Source organism: Merops nubicus, unplaced genomic scaffold (assembly GCF_000691845.1).
Source record: "Merops nubicus isolate BGI_N331 unplaced genomic scaffold, ASM69184v1 scaffold22366, whole genome shotgun sequence".
Lineage (NCBI taxonomy): Eukaryota > Metazoa > Chordata > Aves > Coraciiformes > Meropidae > Merops > Merops nubicus.
In genome coordinates, this window is record NW_008614702.1 from 23,892 (window position 1) to 42,158 (window position 18,267).

Sequence of the window (18,267 nt, forward strand, 5' to 3'; positions counted from 1 at the left end):
ATTTTAATACGTTTGAACTATAATACTAGTGCATGTACTGAGATCTTCAGGTTTCATTTTTAAGATAAAGTAATTTAACGGTATACAGAGAAAAATTAATATAAAACAAATCTACAGCTACAGTATTCTAAACCAAAAGGTATTTTTGTACAGCTTCTCAGTCAACAAAATATGCTGTTTGCAGTGCCTTGCAATCCAGCACTGCTGATGCCATTCATTCCTCAGCTGTGTGCCTGTGCTTGCTGAGTTCTACATACCCAGCTTCTCGAGTTAAGGAGGCTCTTGCTTCTTTTGCCTTATCCTCTCGTTGTGTCATATGTGGAGATAAAACTGAGATTTACAGAAATCCACTATAAAATGTAGCAAAAAATCAGACCAGTTCACTGTATGTCTGAGCTGCAAATTCTGATCATAACCCAATAGATGAGTAGTAATACTTGGGTTATAAAAACCTAGCCCGTGGTAAACTAGAAGTAAAGCAGGAGAATAAAAGTGCATAATTCCTTAACCTCATGTTCCTTGATATTTTCCTTGCAGTTTTGATACCTGTTATTGGTGTAAGTAGTGTAATAGTGTAACATTTTTAAAAAGGAAAGAATGTCTTTCATGGTTCATCCTCTATACTGAAAGAGTAGAATTTTTTGCCCTACATTTTTGTTTTAAATACATTAGAATTAGGAATTGGTGCAATATTTTGAACATGATTTTTGGTTCCTGTACCAATAATAAATTTATGAACATAATTTAAGGCTAAAGGTGAAGCTCTGTATGGATGACTTCAAGTCTTTGTCATGTTTGTAAGACATCAGAAAACACAAGATTCACATGAGACTTAGCACTTGTTTTATCTCTGTTCACTGTTTTGGCATCTTTTTGCACATATACATTTATTTTTCTCACATAGTATATTAGATTTTTTTGTGTGTATGGTCTATATAAGCTTACCTGGACATGATTAAACTAAAGGCAATTTCAAATGTCCCATGTAGGTCACTCCTTACAACCCTGTGTATGATTCGCAGTATAAGAATGGTAGAAGCTTAAGTATAAAATTTTACTGTAGTGGAGAAGCAGAATGTTTTTAATGTTTATTAGTTTAATCAAGAAAGTGAATACACTTGGACAAATTAAAATATCTAATTATTTATTCACATAGAAACCAGTAAATTTTAGAGTTTGTGGCACAAACCTTTTCATTAAAAAAAGAAAACAAGCTATGCCATATAGCTTCTTTGTTCTCAATAAAATATCATAATTGCAGTTAAGATTACAGTAAAAGTGTAACATTCCGGATTACATAGTTTGGAGCACAATGTAATGAATATAATGAGAAAATCCTTGTCAGAAACTTTACCACAAGGAAATATCAATAACTAACCATATTTTCCAACTAGAAATCAAGAATATTTAAGTAGATCTTGGCATAAAAGGCACAAAACACAAAGCAAAGCATGCTTGTGTCATTTGTCACGAAGAAGCATTGACATTTGTGCAACATGGGAAAAGATCAGCATTTTTCCAGACTCTTCCAATATCATGGATACATAGGGAACAGATCTTCCCCTTAATGCCAGTGTGTCACTCTCATCAGGCACAGATGGCAGTGACAAGAAGAAAGGAGGAGTAGATAGAATACATCCTTGCCCTCCAAGGAAATCTTAGCTCATGTATGGAGGGAGCTGCCGCTGTTGTGTTGTTAGTAGCAAATAACTACACTGCAGCCTTTTAGTAATACAACCCCTGGCAGGTAGCACTTGTGGGAATTAGGTAAGACTGGTAAAATGTTTACAGTGCTGGAAACCCACATAAATGCAGGCTTACCACCTCTGTTTAAACGTGTGATGCCAGCTCCCTCTTTGCTCCAAATCTTTTTTCAGAAAGTCCATGTCCTTGAAAGAAGAGACTGTTCAGAAGACCCTGCTGCCTATTGCACAGAGGAATGGCTTTTCTGATTTAAGGTGCTTCAGAAACACAAATCAAACATCCCTGTTAATGCCTTCTGCAATGGGCCATCATGCAAGAATCTTTCTAGCAGCCTATTTGTTATATTTCTATGACAAGCCTATCTTCATCATCACTGCTAGTGTCGTCATATTCAACTCTGGTTTGCTTCCTCATCATCTCTAAACCTCTCTTCTTGTATGTCTTGCAAGGTGCTGCAGAGCAAGTCTCGAACTCTGAGGACCTGAGAGTAAGTGGGGGCTTTTTGAAGGTAGCAGTAGTAGCTGTGCCATGCAGCCTTCTGTAGCTGCCAGACTGCAGGTGAGCTCTGTTCGTGGCTGTACTTCCCTGAAGGTCAAGGACTTTTGGAGAAAAGTTTGCCCCTTCTGTGTATTCTATACTGGGTAATGTAGCCCTTGTGGCTGACTCAGGAAGAGACTCTGGTTTTGATCTGAATAAATGTGAGCATCCGGGCTGTGAACTTGGAGTTGAGTTTTCTTTTGAAGATGAATTTGTGTTTCCTTCAGCTGGAGGTTTCTCCCTTCCCGAGGTCTGGATCACCAGCTCTAATGTACCAAATCTTTGACGCTCTGACTCCACATTTAGGATGTTTCCCTGACTGGCTTCTAGATGTAAGGGGAGAGGACCAGTAGTCTCTGAGGTTGTGCTGTCAGACTGGTCACCTATGCCTGTAAAATCAGAAGGGCAAGACCAAAGAGCAGATGCCATCGAGTCACTCGGGGTGTTTGGCTGTGACTCCCCTGGCACCGATGGCTGACGCACAAGTGGTTGTGTCACTAAGCAGCAGATCTCCACATCACTGCTGACTTGCTGCATGGCTGTAGTAAGCGTGGATGGAAAGGAATGAGCTGTCACAGATATTTCCAGAGGAGCTGTAATGTTCTGAAAAGAGAATTTTGTTCTTGTGTGTTCACTGATTTGCCCAGAAATGTCCTGTGAAAATGAGGGGGGAGGGGGGAAAGTTTACATTTAAAATTTTCAATCCAGAGCAATTCCATCCTTCAGGAAAGTGCAATGATAACTAAGCTGCCTGTATCAGCAGAAAACATTTACCTCTGCTATAACTCATACCAACTCATCAACTCATACCAAACATAATGTCAACCTTTATTTATACAACTGCAACTATATATGCACTCTTTTTTTTTTCCCATTACTGCAGACCAAGTGACTCATCCCTCTTTTGATGAGAACTTTTTTTTCCTCCCAGTGTGAGGGGGAGGTGTAGTAAAGGATGTATTTTTTCCTCTTTTTTTTTTTTTCCCTTGGGTAAGTGACAGACCATGCTAATAATTTATAGATGATAAGGGGTTAGGGAGCTCAGGCTGCATTCTTATGTACTGTCTAGGATGATGGTCTTTTCATTAAGGTATTTTAATATACATATTACAGTGATGTTTGTGCAATATAGGGGAAAAGGTTTGTGATGAATCTGTAAGAAATATTACAACATCCGAGGTGGTGAGATGTGTGTAGGAGATAAAATTGCTTAGTAAAAAAATGTTTTAAGGATTAGGTTCCTAAATATGATGCTGCTTATGCTGCACAAAGAACCACACTGCTCATGCCATGTAACAGCAGCCTGGCTCAGCAGCTTTTCGAGGGTGGCAGTCCAGGGAAAGGTGTAATTAGGGAAGCAGAGAATCCTCCCAGAAGCTGTGCCGAGGCTCCGTGCGCCAGTGCAGCATGTGCAGTGGGTTCAAGGTCCCTTCCAGCTAGTGCAGCTCCTGGTAGCACTGAAACCACAGCCACCCTGGCTTCCACAAAGGGCTGAGGAAATTCACTCGTGATGCTCCTCCTTCCCACCCACAGCTGCGTAGCCATTACTACCCTCTCTGCTCTGCTGGTTTCAAGCTTACTGCCTCTGTTTCAGGGCACTCTGTGCTGCACCTACTGGCACCTCCAATTAGCATCAGTGCTAATTGATCCCCTGACAGCAAGCATGAGAAAGCGCCTTTTCAACTGATGCAAATTCAATTGTTCTGCTAAAAGTCTAGTTATAACATTACTAAGTTTTCATCATATTTTAATGCCAAAAATGCCCTGAACACATTTTTAAACAAAATCTGTGGTACAAAGTAGTATCAACTTGAATTTTAAAACAGCTGACTATAATTCAAATTTTAATTACCAATATATTTTTTTTTTACTTTTTCTTTAAAGTAATACATTGTAATGCAATACCTACTTTTTTATCTGTTTTGTCTTTTTGTTTAACATGGTTTAGATTTTCAGGATGGGAAGATATTCCTGAGTTATTCTTTCCTTCTTTTTTCCATCTGCAGAGTGGCTTGTCTGAGGTGCAACAAGATGGGTCTTTTTGCTGGTGTCGATAATTCTCTATTGAAAAGAGGTTAAAGAAATTTTTACTTTGATTTTTAATCTCCCACATGCTAGAAGTTACTAAATAAATCATAACACTGAACTAGCATCTATGTTTTTATTATTTTAGCTAAATTTTTATTCTAAGCCTGATATATTTTTTCATTTACTTATATATGTTTGGCTTTGGTTTCCTTTTTATTGGCCATTACTTTCCTGCAAAGTAATAGCTGTTCATACCTGCTATGAACAAACACAAGGTATCGTCCCTGCTTCCAAGATGGTTGTGGTATAAATACCATTTGCATTAATACTACTAATTAAATGCCATAGAAACACAGAAAGCAAGTCAACACACCAAACTCACTTCACACTGCAAACATACAATCTTGTTTCAGAAACAAACAAAAAAAAGATTCATCTAAAAGTTTTTCAGGCTTCCAGCAGAAGGTTATTTTGAGGTTCTTTTTTTTTTAATGACCTCCTCGTTGTCAAATTCACATATGCAAGCATGTGCATGAAAACCATTGTGTGTTCAGTTCTGCAAACGTGTGAGAGGGTTGTATGTTTGCTCACAGAAGCTGCTGAAGGGCAGAAGTGGGTTTGCAGCTCCATGTGGAACAGGTGCACATCAGAGACACTGCTAATGTTCATTCTCTTAAAAAATAAACACTCAATACGTTAAAAAAAAAAAAACAAACTTACCTTGTACCTTTGATTGAGGAGAATGGCACTTCTTATACTTATTAAATTTGCAGGGTGGTGGCAGATAGCCCTTTCTCACAGCATCCAGTGTTCTCTCTGGCAAGCAGTGCCGCTGGCTCAGTCGGTGGATCTTCAGCTGAGCACATCCGTGTGCGTGCCTCCCTCTGCACCTGCATGGCCAATGGCATTGAAAGGGTAAACAAACATGGGCCTTTTAAAAGCAGACAGAGCAGAATACCACATGATCAAGTAAATTTAAGTCTAACAGCAGTTCACTACTGTGAAGGAGATGTTTGTTTATGTCAAAAAAAACCCAAAAAACAACCAACAAACAAAGAAAAAAACACTCCAGGACTTTATGCAAGATACCCACAATTATTTTATTAAATTTTTCCTTAGTACAATTCAGTAAATCCTTGGTTTGCTTAGACAAAAGGATTCAGGAATAACAGATCCTTCTTCCTATTTTAAAACTACTTACTTCATAAAGATCTGAACTGCACAGGAACCACCTGAGGCTGCAGAGTTGTTTGGTTTACTTTTCACTTCTGACATGCTACCTATTCATCATTACTAAGGAACAACATAAATATTTCAGTTATTTAGAAAACTCACACTGAATAGTCCAGCCCTGCTTTGTTTTCTACTCTAGCTAGATCTTTCAGATACTCTTAATGATTGAGACTAAAGGATGTTGGAAGGTCCCATTCCTGTACCAATACAATCAGTCACTATACACAGTGTAATAAGTAAATCTAAAAGAGCATGCTTATTGAGGTATTTGGGGTATTAGAAAAATATATTATATTTCATGATTAGCAGTTTGCCCAGTTAGCTACTGATATGTATGACCTGAACTTTCAGAACCTTGTACTTAATTGAGCCCCTGTACTTACTTGATATAGCCAAATAAAGAAATTCTTAGGGCAGCAGGGAAAACAACAACAACAACAAAACCAACACCACCCAAAAACCAAAACAGAAAAAAAATCCTAAAAGAATGTCACTAGACCAGATCACATAGACCTGAGGCTTCTATTTTTGTTCTCATGAGCCTTCAAAACTGCAGTGCTGTTTGCTGAGCTAGACACAGTGACTGAGTTACTGGCACTGCTTTGTCCACAGGGGAGTCGCACGCTCTGATTTTGGTCATGCAATCAAGAGTGATGTGTGCACACAATATGTGTTTCTTATTGAAGCAATTCAGCAGACATTCTGCAGCCCCACACTCTGGAAATATTGGAGGGTAAATCTTCCACTGATGTGAGCGCCCATTAAACATGGAGAAACTGACACAATGTGCCTTTGATAGCTTTATACTCAAATTCTTCCAGCTTTTTCTTTAAACTGAATGATCCTTTAAACTACAGATGTTTTTGTTAGTTTGTGTTAGAACTTGATACTTATTCTTTTGCATTCCTTTCTGAATACAAGTTTAGGATATAGATCTGCTGAGGACAAAAGGGTCTCGTACGCTGCTTTTCGCTGTAACAGGATTAAAAGCTGAAGTATTTTGGTTCCCTTCAAATAAAAGTAAATGCTGACAATTTTGACAGAGAAGAATAATTTCTAAAGCATAGTGAGAGTCAACTGACCAGCCATCATCTTTCTTCGGGATATGTCTATTTTACTTAGAAAAGTTTGTTCCTGGTAGTAAACAGCACACTGATATTTTTATAGCTTACCTTTGTGGAGCTGCAGCAATGTGGGAATAGCTCTTTCTGAGTGATTGGTTTTTTTCCTTTATTTGACAAGCTTGAATTTTGAGGATTACTTTTTTTTGTCCTGTGGACTTTTTACACTCATTTTAGCAAAATTATGTCTGTATCTAGGGAAGCTGAAATCCATATTCCTTACCATTTTGGTGTGATTTTAATCTTTTTCTGTTTGTGGACCCTCTTGAGTTTATTTGTTGAGAGTTTTTCCTTTTTGCAAACTACTGTCTTCTTCTTTTGCTCTGAAATATTTTTGAAAGCACCACCAGGAGCTGCTGAGTTTATCTGTTGAGAATATTAGAAAAAAAATCAAGTAGGTGAAAACTGTGAATTACATTAACTGGGAGATTGGAAATCTATGCTCTTTTGCAACAGCACTGAATAGCATAGTAGTTAAATAGCACAACTCTGAATTTTTCCTTGAGTTTGTGTTAGTTTTTTTCTAATCACTTTGTCCATCTACTTTTATAAAATAAAATAAAATAAAAGGACTTGCTGCTTTTGTGGATCTATATAGAATTAGTGTATATTGTCATATTCTTTCTATATAAAAAGTAAGCTTAGTCCTACAGAACTGTTCTAGGATCTGTACAGATACAGATTACTCTGCCTTCACTTACCTGAAAAAGAAAATCTTTCAAGCCTTAAGCACTACAGGGTATTAATACACTTTGGTCTTGTTGGCATTTCAGTGTATCCAAATGATGAGAGATCTAGTATGCAGTCTGACTCCAAGTATTTCAAAGTATGATGAAGTCTTGACATTAATGGTCTACTTAAATCCTACTCTAATTCAGATTTTCATTTAAAATGAAGACAGTAAAATGCATATGCTGTTACAGAAAAAAATAGAAAGTATATAGGGGAAAATTCAAGAGATAGAAATACCCTTTTCTCACTAGAGAGCATTCCTACTGAAATTCTCAAGCGAAAGAAATTTAAATATTTACACAAAAGTGTGTATTTTTCATGCATCAAATGAATATGTGACTTAGCTTGTAAAAACATTAAATTGTAAATTCTGTATCAACAAATGCCCGTAAATGTCTATAAATACACTTTGGATTATTCTTTTCTAAGAAAGGTGGAGGGGCGGAGGTGTCAGCCAATGACACCTTTTTGAGAAAGGAAATAGGATTGTTAATATTACCTCCTGCATCTGTTGTCCTTTAGAAAAGGATGGCACCAATGTCTCTAAACTCCTGTTTGTCAAGCCATATGCCACAGTCTTGTTAATATTTTTCATTTTGAGAATAGAGACATCATATTTTGACAATGCACATTCCTTGCTAGATTCCTTGTCCGAGGTGTGCATGGAGGAGTAAGCAGAGTCTGCACTCCCCTTCTGCTCAGCAGGCAGAGGAAGGCTTCTTGCTAAACAACACCACGTTAATTGAGGTTCAGCACTTAGTGATGGGAAGGTGTTCTGCTTGCTTGATGCCATTACGCCTCCAGGGTAGCCAGTCAGAGTATCGTGGGATAGCACTGGGAATTCTTTACAGTGATTGGTGAGACTGTGGCAATAAAAAGTGCCAAAAGAATGGCAAACATAAGTGGGGTTGTCTGTTGAGGTCCAAGAATGTCGAGTATCCTGCAGTGTTGGTGAAATGTTCTTAAGAAGGCAGGGACTTCCCCCTTGGTCCCATCCCACGAATGTTGGCTCTACACCCCTGCTAGAGGCTGACATCATTATCAAAGAGTCACTTCCTGAGCAATGATGATGTAAAACCTTTTTCTCTTCTTTGATGTCAGTTGATATGAGAAAACCACTTGTATACGCAGAAGTAAAGTGTAATTTCTTAGCTGGGCTCTGTGCAGAGGAAGTAGTTATGCTCGTCCACTTCTCTTCTGTTTGCCTTTGATAATTCAGCTTATTTTTATTCTGTTTGTTTTTCCAGGTGTCTTCTACAATATCCTGCTGCCTGACATTTTGGTTAGTAAAGGTGTTATCTGCTGTGGTTAAGATATTCGTTGTTTCTGAATTGACTGGTGAACAAAACACTGGAGCTCTCCAGTTTGTGTGTATGACCTGTCGTAGCTCTGCTTTGCTGGGCTGTTGTCTCACTTCAGATTTTAAAGGGGACCAACACAGATCATGAGGATGAGAGCTGAGCGACCCGCTGTTGGCAGGGCAGAGGGGGTTGGTTAAGGTGTCTGTCACAGATGTGCAAGGTGTAGCCTTCTGTTCTGATCTCAGCAAAAGTGACAAATCTGAGGCTGTCTTGTCTTGAGGCAATTTTAGGATATATTTTGGAGGAAAGGCATTTTGTTGTGGGACTGGAGGCAAGTGATCAAATTGCAGGTGATGGGTATTAGAAGACACATCAACAGCATTGTCACTGAAAAGTGGTACTTTTGCTCCTGTTTTCACAAAACATGTTTTGACAACTTTATCTGTTGCATTGTGCACGTCAAAAGAGTTGCAACCACTTCCCCTTACTTCAGGCCCAACAAATCCAACATATGAAGCCCTTGAGATACCTACTGAATGTGAGGGAGGGTTAACTCCACTGTAATTAAGTGCTTTTGTGAGGAGTTTGGTTGTTTTCATACAGTCCACATTCTCAGTACCTCCAGTGGTTTCATTAATTCCTTTGCTTGCTTCTTGCTCCTCTCCCTTACTGGAGGATTTCACTGGTGCTGTGGAAGGACACTGAGTGCTAGTGCAACAGACTCTCTCTGCTTCATTTACTGCATTGTTTTCACCATTGGAACTAGGACAGGACTTTGAAATAATGTTTTGTGACTTCTCCACTTCAAATTTTAGCTTTTTTCTTTCTGATGGTAAATTCTGGAATTTCCCTGTGGCTTCTCTGTTGTTGCAATGGACCCATGGGGGTGTCAGGGCATGCTGGGCAGTGTCCTTATTCCTACTGTGGTTTCTGTAATTGTCTGGAGTGCTTTTGCAATCTGATCCCAAAGTACTGGATTCCTTCCCAAGGCTTGGGGTTTTGCATTTGCTACTCTGTGCTGGCAAGCAGTCGTCATTCCTTCTGCTAGTGTTCAGCTGACACGGAGTGCTTTCAGGCCTGAGCTCACACCTGCTTGGAGCCAGCACTGTGCTGTTGCCAGCTGTGTGTTTATCTGTGTCACTGCCACAGGGGTCTGGGGACGTTTTGCTCCTTACAGCCTGTGCATTAGCGTTTCCTGAACGAGCTGGCTCCGTCAGGTAAGTTACACTGGCTGCAGTTTCCTCAGGGGACACGTTCTGGAGAAGATGATTACCATTGGTACAGGTTTCTGATTTACCAGTGTTTAAACCTGTTGTCATGAGGGAGGAACTCCTGCCATCTCCTTCCTCAGTAATCTCAGTGCTGCTGACTGACTGCTTTGAATCAGGACTGAGGCTTGTAGTACCTATAATCTTATTCCCCTTTTGTTTCATTTTCTTGGCATTTTGACTGCTTTTCATTTTTTGGTAGATTTTCTTAAATGTGTCATCTCCATACATTTGCCATTTTTCTTGGGAGAACATCTTTAACTTCCTTTGTTTCTTATTTTTGGCACTGATTACCTGTCCAGCCTCAAGCTTTTTGCTGCCTTGCAGCTCCTCTGATGGAGGAGGATGATCGACCACGTTACTTAGTGGCAAATCATCCACTGCTGTTTGTCTGACAAGAGCTCGGGGATGGCTGTTAGGAAAATCCACTGAATTTGCAGCAAGATTGTTGCTAGGCAGCAAAGGAGCAGTGCCTGTTTTTACAGACTGCTTAGTAAGAGAAAGTGGTTTTGAGCAGCCTGCTTTGTCATGTACCATCCCTGTGCCCTCCACGAAGGGCAGGGAGTTACTGCGTGTAACAGGCACGCTATCGACTGTTGTGGAGAACTGGGTGGGAACTGAATGGAAAAACACTGCCTTGCATTTTTCTAGGGGTGCAAAAGTAGATTTTGCTGAATAAAGGGGAAGATTCTTTTTCCTATTCACATCACAAGTTCTCATGTCAAAATGGAAAGAGTCTTTGTATGTATAAGGCATTGGCAGATCAATGCTCCCCTGCTTGGAAAGGACGGTTTTTCGGGGCCTAACATTGTCTAACTGGGTATCATCCACCACGCTTTTGTTATGAGAAATAAGTTTTGAAATGTGTTCTTCCAGCCTCTTCTTCTCTAGCATCAATGCTGTAGCTTTCTCAGCTGCATCCAGCTTTGTGCTGCTGCCAGAGGAACATCTGAAGCTGCTGAAGGCAGTTTCATTTTCCAGCTCTGTGCTGTGTTCATGGAGACTGTGCAGCGGGCTGGGTGATGCCATCTGTTGTTCTGTGCTGTCAGAGCGTGACAGATACCCTGAGTCAGTGCTCTCACACTTCTTTAGCTTGCAGTCAAATGGCTTGCAATCCCACTGTTTTTCTGAAGAGGTTGCTTGCTGCCTTTGCAATGGCATATGCTTATTGGCAGTCGGAGTTCTTTGCTCCTGTATCTTCTTCCTCTGGCACTGACCATTTGGCAAAGCTCCTGGAGATGATAAACTTTGAGGTTCTCTTTCAGGAACCACCTGATTAGCCTTTGAACTAGAAGCTAGAGTGGTTGTTTCTTGATTTTCTGAAGCAAATGATGAATTGCTTGTTGTGGGCAGTGAAAGGTCATTAAGGATTTTCTTAGTGTCTGTTACAACACTGGGCTCTGAGCTCATCTCTTGCATCTGTACCCGCTTGTCTTCAGAGGTGCCACCGAGTCGTTTGCTGCCTTGATGGCAGGTGATGCTTTCTGCTGATTTCTCATTTTGCTCCAATGTGGCACTGTTTTCAGAGTCTGAGGGCAGTCTGGCATTGTTGACGTGTGTCTGAGTTCTCCTGTGTTTATACAAATTGCTTTGGGTTTTAAATGCAATACCACAAGTGGTGCATGGAAAGGGCCTCTCTCCCGTGTGAGAGCGAATATGTTTCTCAAGGACACTTGGTTTCAAACAATCTCGTCCACAGTGTTTGCAGATATATTTCCCAGCTTTCTTTGGTTTTCCTGGGCTTCCAATAGAAGCATTTACACAAGAACTCGGTGATGATAAAACTGGTAAAGTGCTCACTATGTTCAATGTTAGAGTTTGCCCAAGTTTCTGAAAAACTGGCTGAGGCTGATCTGTGCCTTCCGAGGGAACAAGTGGATTCAGGATTAGAGGTATGTTACTGCTGTCTAGATTGAGACAGCTCCTGCCAGTCACTAACTGACTGTTTGGCTGAAAGCATCCTGCCTGGACAGGCTGGTACAGTGGTATGGTGAGGGCTTTTAGATACACAGGCTGGGACAGGGCTTGTTTCTGCTGAGGAATCACGCTGCCTTGGCTGAGATCTGAGGAACCCTGTGCAGGCTGAAGAGAAGATGTTGGAACTGGTCGATCTGCTAGTGCAGTTGTAAAAGCAGGCTGTTTCTGTGCCTCCATTTCAAAGGTTATCTGCCATAGGCTCATCTGTAAAGGAGGGGAAACAAAACAAGTAGGAATCTTCAGATAGAAAGCTAAACACTTTCAATTGCTGTACTAGGAAAGCTAGCAATTAAGAATATCACAAGTCTTATATAGAAGCATTATACAGACAATAATTGTTTCATTTTCCAGTTACATTGATCTTCCATCTCTTAGCTAGGAATTAAGGTCCATTACAGTATAAAGAACATTGAACTTTGCACTTAAAACCTACAATAAGCACTCAAAGTATCAGAAATCACTCTGAGTATCAGATTTGCAAATGCAGTCTCTCAGCACCCCAGGAGTAATATGTTTAATTTTCTGGAACCATATTCCCATTACATATTTGTACTATGGTTTTTAATTTAATGATATTTACATTAATAAATGTAAATATAGAAGCACAGAACAATTGAGGTTAGAAGGGACCTTGGGAGTGCCTCTGCTCAAAACAAAGTTAGCACTGAGGTCAGGGGAGACTGCCCAGGGTGTTATCCAGTCTGGTTTTGAAAACCTCTGAGGATAAAAACTGCACAGCTTCTTTGGGCAACCTGTCCCAAATACAGGATGTCAAGCATGGCTGCATATTATCCGTGTTTACACAGATTTATCTGTGTTTAGTGAGCTAAGGCTAAATACATTGCTACAAGTGATGCAGAATGAAAGCACGTGAACAAAATGAAACTGATGTCTTGTTTTACAAGAGAGATTTACCACAATATGTAAAAGTAGAAAAGATGGTATCACAGGAAAACAGTGGGATAAATTACAGCTGTCTTTTGTGTAGCCTAAATTAATTTTGTCTCATTAAAGGTGATATTCTAGCATCCTGCTAATTTTTAGATGCTTTCAGTGCCAGAAGAAAACATTTTGTAAACACAGTTTTTGGAAAAAGTGACCTTATTCTTATGAAATCTGTCCAAATATATTCAGGGTTGGTGCTGGCCCAGACTACTTATTATTTTAACAGAAATTTGTCTTGTCTTCTTTTTCTTAGAAACAAATTAGCAAACTGTCAAAATAAGCTAATGGTGAATATCTTCAGAAGAGCTGATAGGGGCATCAGCATAACCTCTTGTAATTATAGTTTGGGTGAAAATTAGGAGGTGATCTGTGAATGTTCATTCAAATTTTTTCTCAGCTATGCTCACAGCTCTGTATCCATTGGCTGTTATAAATCATTGGCTTTTCTTGTGTGGACAGATATAAACCCCCCATTTGAAGTAACATAATCAGTGGCTAAATGTGTAATCTGCAATTTGTTGCTTTTCTGCATAACCTGTAGTGGTGTTTCTGTACCTTCCTTCTTCAAAGCAAAATCTCTGTTGCATGTAGTTACTGAGAATTTTGCAAATAATTAACATAAAGGAGAAGTGGCAAACTCAATGTAATTGTTTTTGAGTATTCCTCAGTTACTGTTAGAGCAGTTAATAAAGCAAGTAATTTAGAGCAGTTAATTAGGAGCTGGTAAGTGGATATAAAGGTGGATGGAGATCCAAGAGAAGTTCTTTTACTTCTCAAATGAAAAAGATAGTGTCTCACTCACAGCATATGAAAAAATGGGAAAATGACTTTCTGTTAATGATCAAATGGAACAGGTTAAGGTCAATGAGTTATGTACTCAGTAATAAATGTAATTAGCATCTTAATTGAGTAGGAATTCAGGTAATTTTCATATTAAATGTATACACCACTGAAACTGAAAGATAAAGCAACACTCTTGGTGATCAGTCTTCCGCAAAGGGAAAGGTTTTGCATATCAGGATATTGCCTTTAATCAACTAATTATTTTATCTCTATATGTATTTATTACAGTGCAATTGTAGATACTTGTATTCTTGAGCAACAGAAGACTAATGCACCAAGGACTCAGCAGCTATTACTCTGTGCTTCCCACCCTGCACCGTGTCTGGAAGTTCTGTTGCTGGATGGCAACTTCCGTTTCACAGCAAAGGGTTCTTGCAGTTTCTCTCTGATCTGCTTTGCTTACTGCAAGAACTGGAGAACTGGAGAAAAGACAGTGATGCAGACCCAGGGATGTGCTCTCTGAATTTCCTTCTGGTCACAGGCCAGGCCTTAGCTTCCTGCATGCATTACATGCAGCAGCCAAACTGCTGATGAGCCACTGGAGTAACTGAGAAGCTTGCTACCCACTGCAGTGAGCTCAGGGTTGGTTAGACCATTTCTGGGATAGGTATCAGGGCCTGATTGTCTTCACCCAAAGATTTTAGTGTAGTAACAATCTCAGAAAACAACCTGTAAAATGAACTGATCTGCCCACAGCAATGTGTTAGAGTTTGCATCTTCTCCTTTCACCTGAATTTTATAAATCAAAAGCAGTTATCAAGCACAGACTTTTTTTTGTCCACTGAAATCCAGAGATTTCTACATGGAACTATCACTTAAGGGGCTTTGTAATATAGGTATCAACTACATTGATGAAAGAATGTTTAAGAAATATGGCTTGTTAAAGGCATTAAGTTATCCATATTCTACAGTGTGGTTTACACTACAGGATAGAAGTGGGTTTTTCTAATTTGCAAAGTGAGGTTCCACACATTTCAAATCAGTTAAGACAGTTCTTAAGCTATACAGCCATCTTTATTTACAGCAGTTTAAACACAGCATACAGTAAAAACAGCAGCAATGATACGATATTTCTTATATATAGAAATGATACTTTATAACATTGATATAAAGAAATTATACCAATGATACTCATAAAATGAGCATGCGGTAGTTTTTCCAAAGATGTGAAAATAAAGAAGAGCAGAGGGTGGGGGAAATGCTGCAGAGACAAGACTTAAAGAGGAAAAGTGAAGAGTGAATACTGTGTGGCTAGAACATCTGAAAAGTACCACATCAGATGAAACAAGTCAGTGTCAATGCTCCCTTCCTTCCGCTGGGGAGAGGTGTGGAAATGCAGCATTTCACATTTCCACCCCAACCACCCAGCTCCAGTGTCTCCAACTGTGTTCTCTCTTTGAACATCCTCACGCACGTGCAGAGCTGATGGGCCCTTCAAGGCCAGCCTGTGTGTTAGTAGGACTTGCAGTGGACGTGTGTTTTCAATATGAATCTTGTAATTCCAATGTACCAGACTCTGTGTAATTTCACTTAGTCTGTGAAGTTTCTGGGGCTCAAAACACAGTTTAATTCTGAGAATCATTTCAGTGCTCTGTAATGTTCAGCAAAGAAAGTACCTAACTGGGTACAGAAAACTTGAAGGAAAGTTTTAACTAATGGCAAACAATTAAACTAAATGGCGACACACAATCTCATTACTTTTAAGAGTTTCATAATACATTTCTACCAGGTGTGGTAGTTTGCTCCTTTACACAGCAAACAAAAGATACTTTCTTCCTAATTGAAACTTCTGTGGCTTGTTTTCTGCTGTGGCAACTACAACATACTTTTCACATCTGTCATTTATATACAAAACAAGTCCCTGTATTTCTTTGTACATTGACAGAAATAGCTTATTCTAACTAGTTCTACCCCAAGGGTAATTCTGCATAGTCCTTGTCTAAAGTAGAAAAAAATCCTTTGTTTATTATCCCCCAGGCTCTGTTATTGAGCATCTGTCTGATGTTCTGAGCTCAACTGGTAACTTGTGGCATTAAACTACTAGCATAAAAACTTGATCCTAATTGGATGAGAAAAAATTTGCAAAAACAAAACTAAAAGCAAGATTGGGCCAGTCCAAAATTTTCTAAATTAGTGTCTTAAGCTATCAAAACTGGTGAGTAGAATTCCATTTAAATGCAATTATTTTGTTCCTAGCTAGACTTAGACCTTCAGGTACACACCATAGGTGGGTCTGTGGAACACCGAAAAGTCAAAATGTGGGTTAGTTTCAGACAACAAATCAGCATAGCAGAAACAGTCTTATTCTAATAAGGAGGGTGGTATAAAACCCCCTCATTTTAAATCCAGTGTGTTCCTCTTTTCTATAAAATTTTTTTCCTGAATTCCAAATATATTTTATAAAACTTGCCTCATTTTATCAACACTATTATAGTAATCTTGGATTATACAACCACTTTTGTTTTTTACATGACACACGTAAGTGCACTGTCAACTGCCCATCGTTATTAATAAATTCATTAAATAAACATGTAACTACTTATTTCCTGCACTAACATATGGGTTTTTTACACACTATTGAGGGGAGCAACACAGTCTGTAAGCAGCTGCAGTGCTCGGTCTCTGGCCTTGGTCTACAGGTGTCATCTGCAGACATGACGGAGTTAGTTTACTTTGGTAACCACACAGAAGCAGCTTTTCCAGGTTATGAACATACATAGTATGCGATATTACACTAAAAGTTTTTACCTGGTTTTTTAAAGCTTTTGGTGATCCCTACCTTAACTGTAACAGCAGAGGGCATACAGAAGTGGAATAGTCTTTAATCTGTAAATAATTTTAGCTCACGTACCTTTTACCGAGCCAAGCATTTCAGCAAAAGAAGTCTCACTTCTGTAATGCCTGATGCAAGCAGAGAGAAACGAGGACAAAGACCTGAAACAGATCAGAAGTAGGAAGTTGGGTTTTTCTTTTTTTTTTTTTTTTTCACATGGGTGTCACAGTAACAACCTTCAGAAAACAGGAAGAGCTGAAACAGAAGAAAATGAAGTAGTATTTCAATCTCTTCATATCCGTTATCATTATTCATGTAGAAATATATACACAGAATCAGCTGTCTTTGAAATGCAGAAATTCAACTGCACCATTCAGCAAAAGACACTGACACAATGATGGCATTTTTTTCTTTATACCCCTAGAGGTAATTTGCTTATAACTTTACAGTAAAGGTCTCTTAAAATGTTGTGGAAAAGAAAACAACGGTGGAGAGAAGACACTTGCTCCATATGAAATGCTAAACTTACCCTGCTTGGGCATTACCCACCAGCTTCTCCTTATAGTGCCCTGTGGCAGGGCAGAAAGCAGTAACCAGGAGGGGAGGTACTTAAAGAATGTCAAAAAAGTATAGGGAGGTTTGTTGAGCACAACCTAAAAAAAAAAAACTGTAGAGAACACAGGATAGGGAACAGTCAAGAGAACTGAAGATATTATCTTAAGAGTTCAGATTTTGTTTGTGGGTTGACTTCATCGAGAGTCCTCAGCTAAACTGAGCCAAGGTGTCCTGGTAGGGGCACAGCTGTTCTTCATGCAAACTCGTGTTTAAAAAAAACATCTGGAATGGATACTTGGAATCATAGAACCATTTAGATTGGAAAAGACCTTTAAGATCATCAAATCTGACCTAACACTACCAAGCCAACTGCTAAACCATGACCCTAAGCAACACATCTACATGACTTTTAAACACATCCAGATATGGTGATTCAACCACTGCCCTGGGCAGCCTGTTCCAGTCCTTGACAACCCTTTCAGTGAAGAATTTTTCCCTAATATCCAAACTGAACCTCCCCTGGCTGAGGCCATTTCCTCTTGTGCTATCACTTGCTACTTGTGAGAAGAGCCTGGCCCCCACCTCTCTACAGCCTCTTCTCACTTAGCTGTAGAGAGTGAGAAGGTCTCCCCTGAATCTCCATTTCTCCAGGTTGAACAACCCCAGTTCCCTTGGCTGCCTCTTCCATTGCTATTAGACTAGGTAAATCCCAAAGTGGAACATGCATTCCCTATAATGTTGCCTATATTTATAATTATAGGTATCCCTATAATTAATAGGGATGCTTCATAATTATTAAACTTAATTAATTATAATTAATTATAGCTATCCCTATAATTAATAAAATCAGCATATCTGTCTTGTAAAGATTCCTTAGGAGCACTGTATTTTGGAAGATGTAGCTTTTAGTCTTCCTGCACTGAGCCCCTGCCCCCTTCCTGTAGCTGCAGCCTGTATCTTGTTTAGTGGTGAGGCTGCCATGGTGTGGTTGTCCAGCGTCCACTCCAGTGGAAACTTGCTCTTGTAGTAACTCACATGATAGAGGGATGCTGGAGGTCTCAATAGATTTTCATTCTACACATCTTTAATGATCTTGGAGAGTTTTACCTCTTGTTGGGATTGCTTGCTGTTTGCTTCTGGACCCTATTTTAGTAGGCCTCTAATCTTGCAGGTGGAGAAATCTTTCTGTCATATTCTTCCTGCCTTTCTTGCACATCATTTAGTTATTTAGGGGGCAAAAATGCTCTTAA

The 18,267-nt window shown here is 39.4% G+C and overlaps 1 protein-coding gene across 1 annotated transcript; it reads right to left on the reverse strand.

Moving 5' to 3' along the window:
- Positions 1-2,043: 2,043 nt before the first annotated feature.
- On the reverse strand, positions 2,044-12,078 carry ZNF831 (zinc finger protein 831). The gene is made up of 5 exons (XM_008942326.1): positions 7,855-12,078; positions 6,847-6,989; positions 4,990-5,159; positions 4,151-4,302; positions 2,044-2,895 (listed from the first exon to the last, which is right to left on the reverse strand). The coding sequence occupies exons 1-5, from the start codon at positions 12,076-12,078 to the stop codon at positions 2,044-2,046; spliced, it is 5,541 nt and encodes a 1,846-aa protein (XP_008940574.1).
- Between the last annotated feature and the right edge of the window lie 6,189 nt (positions 12,079-18,267).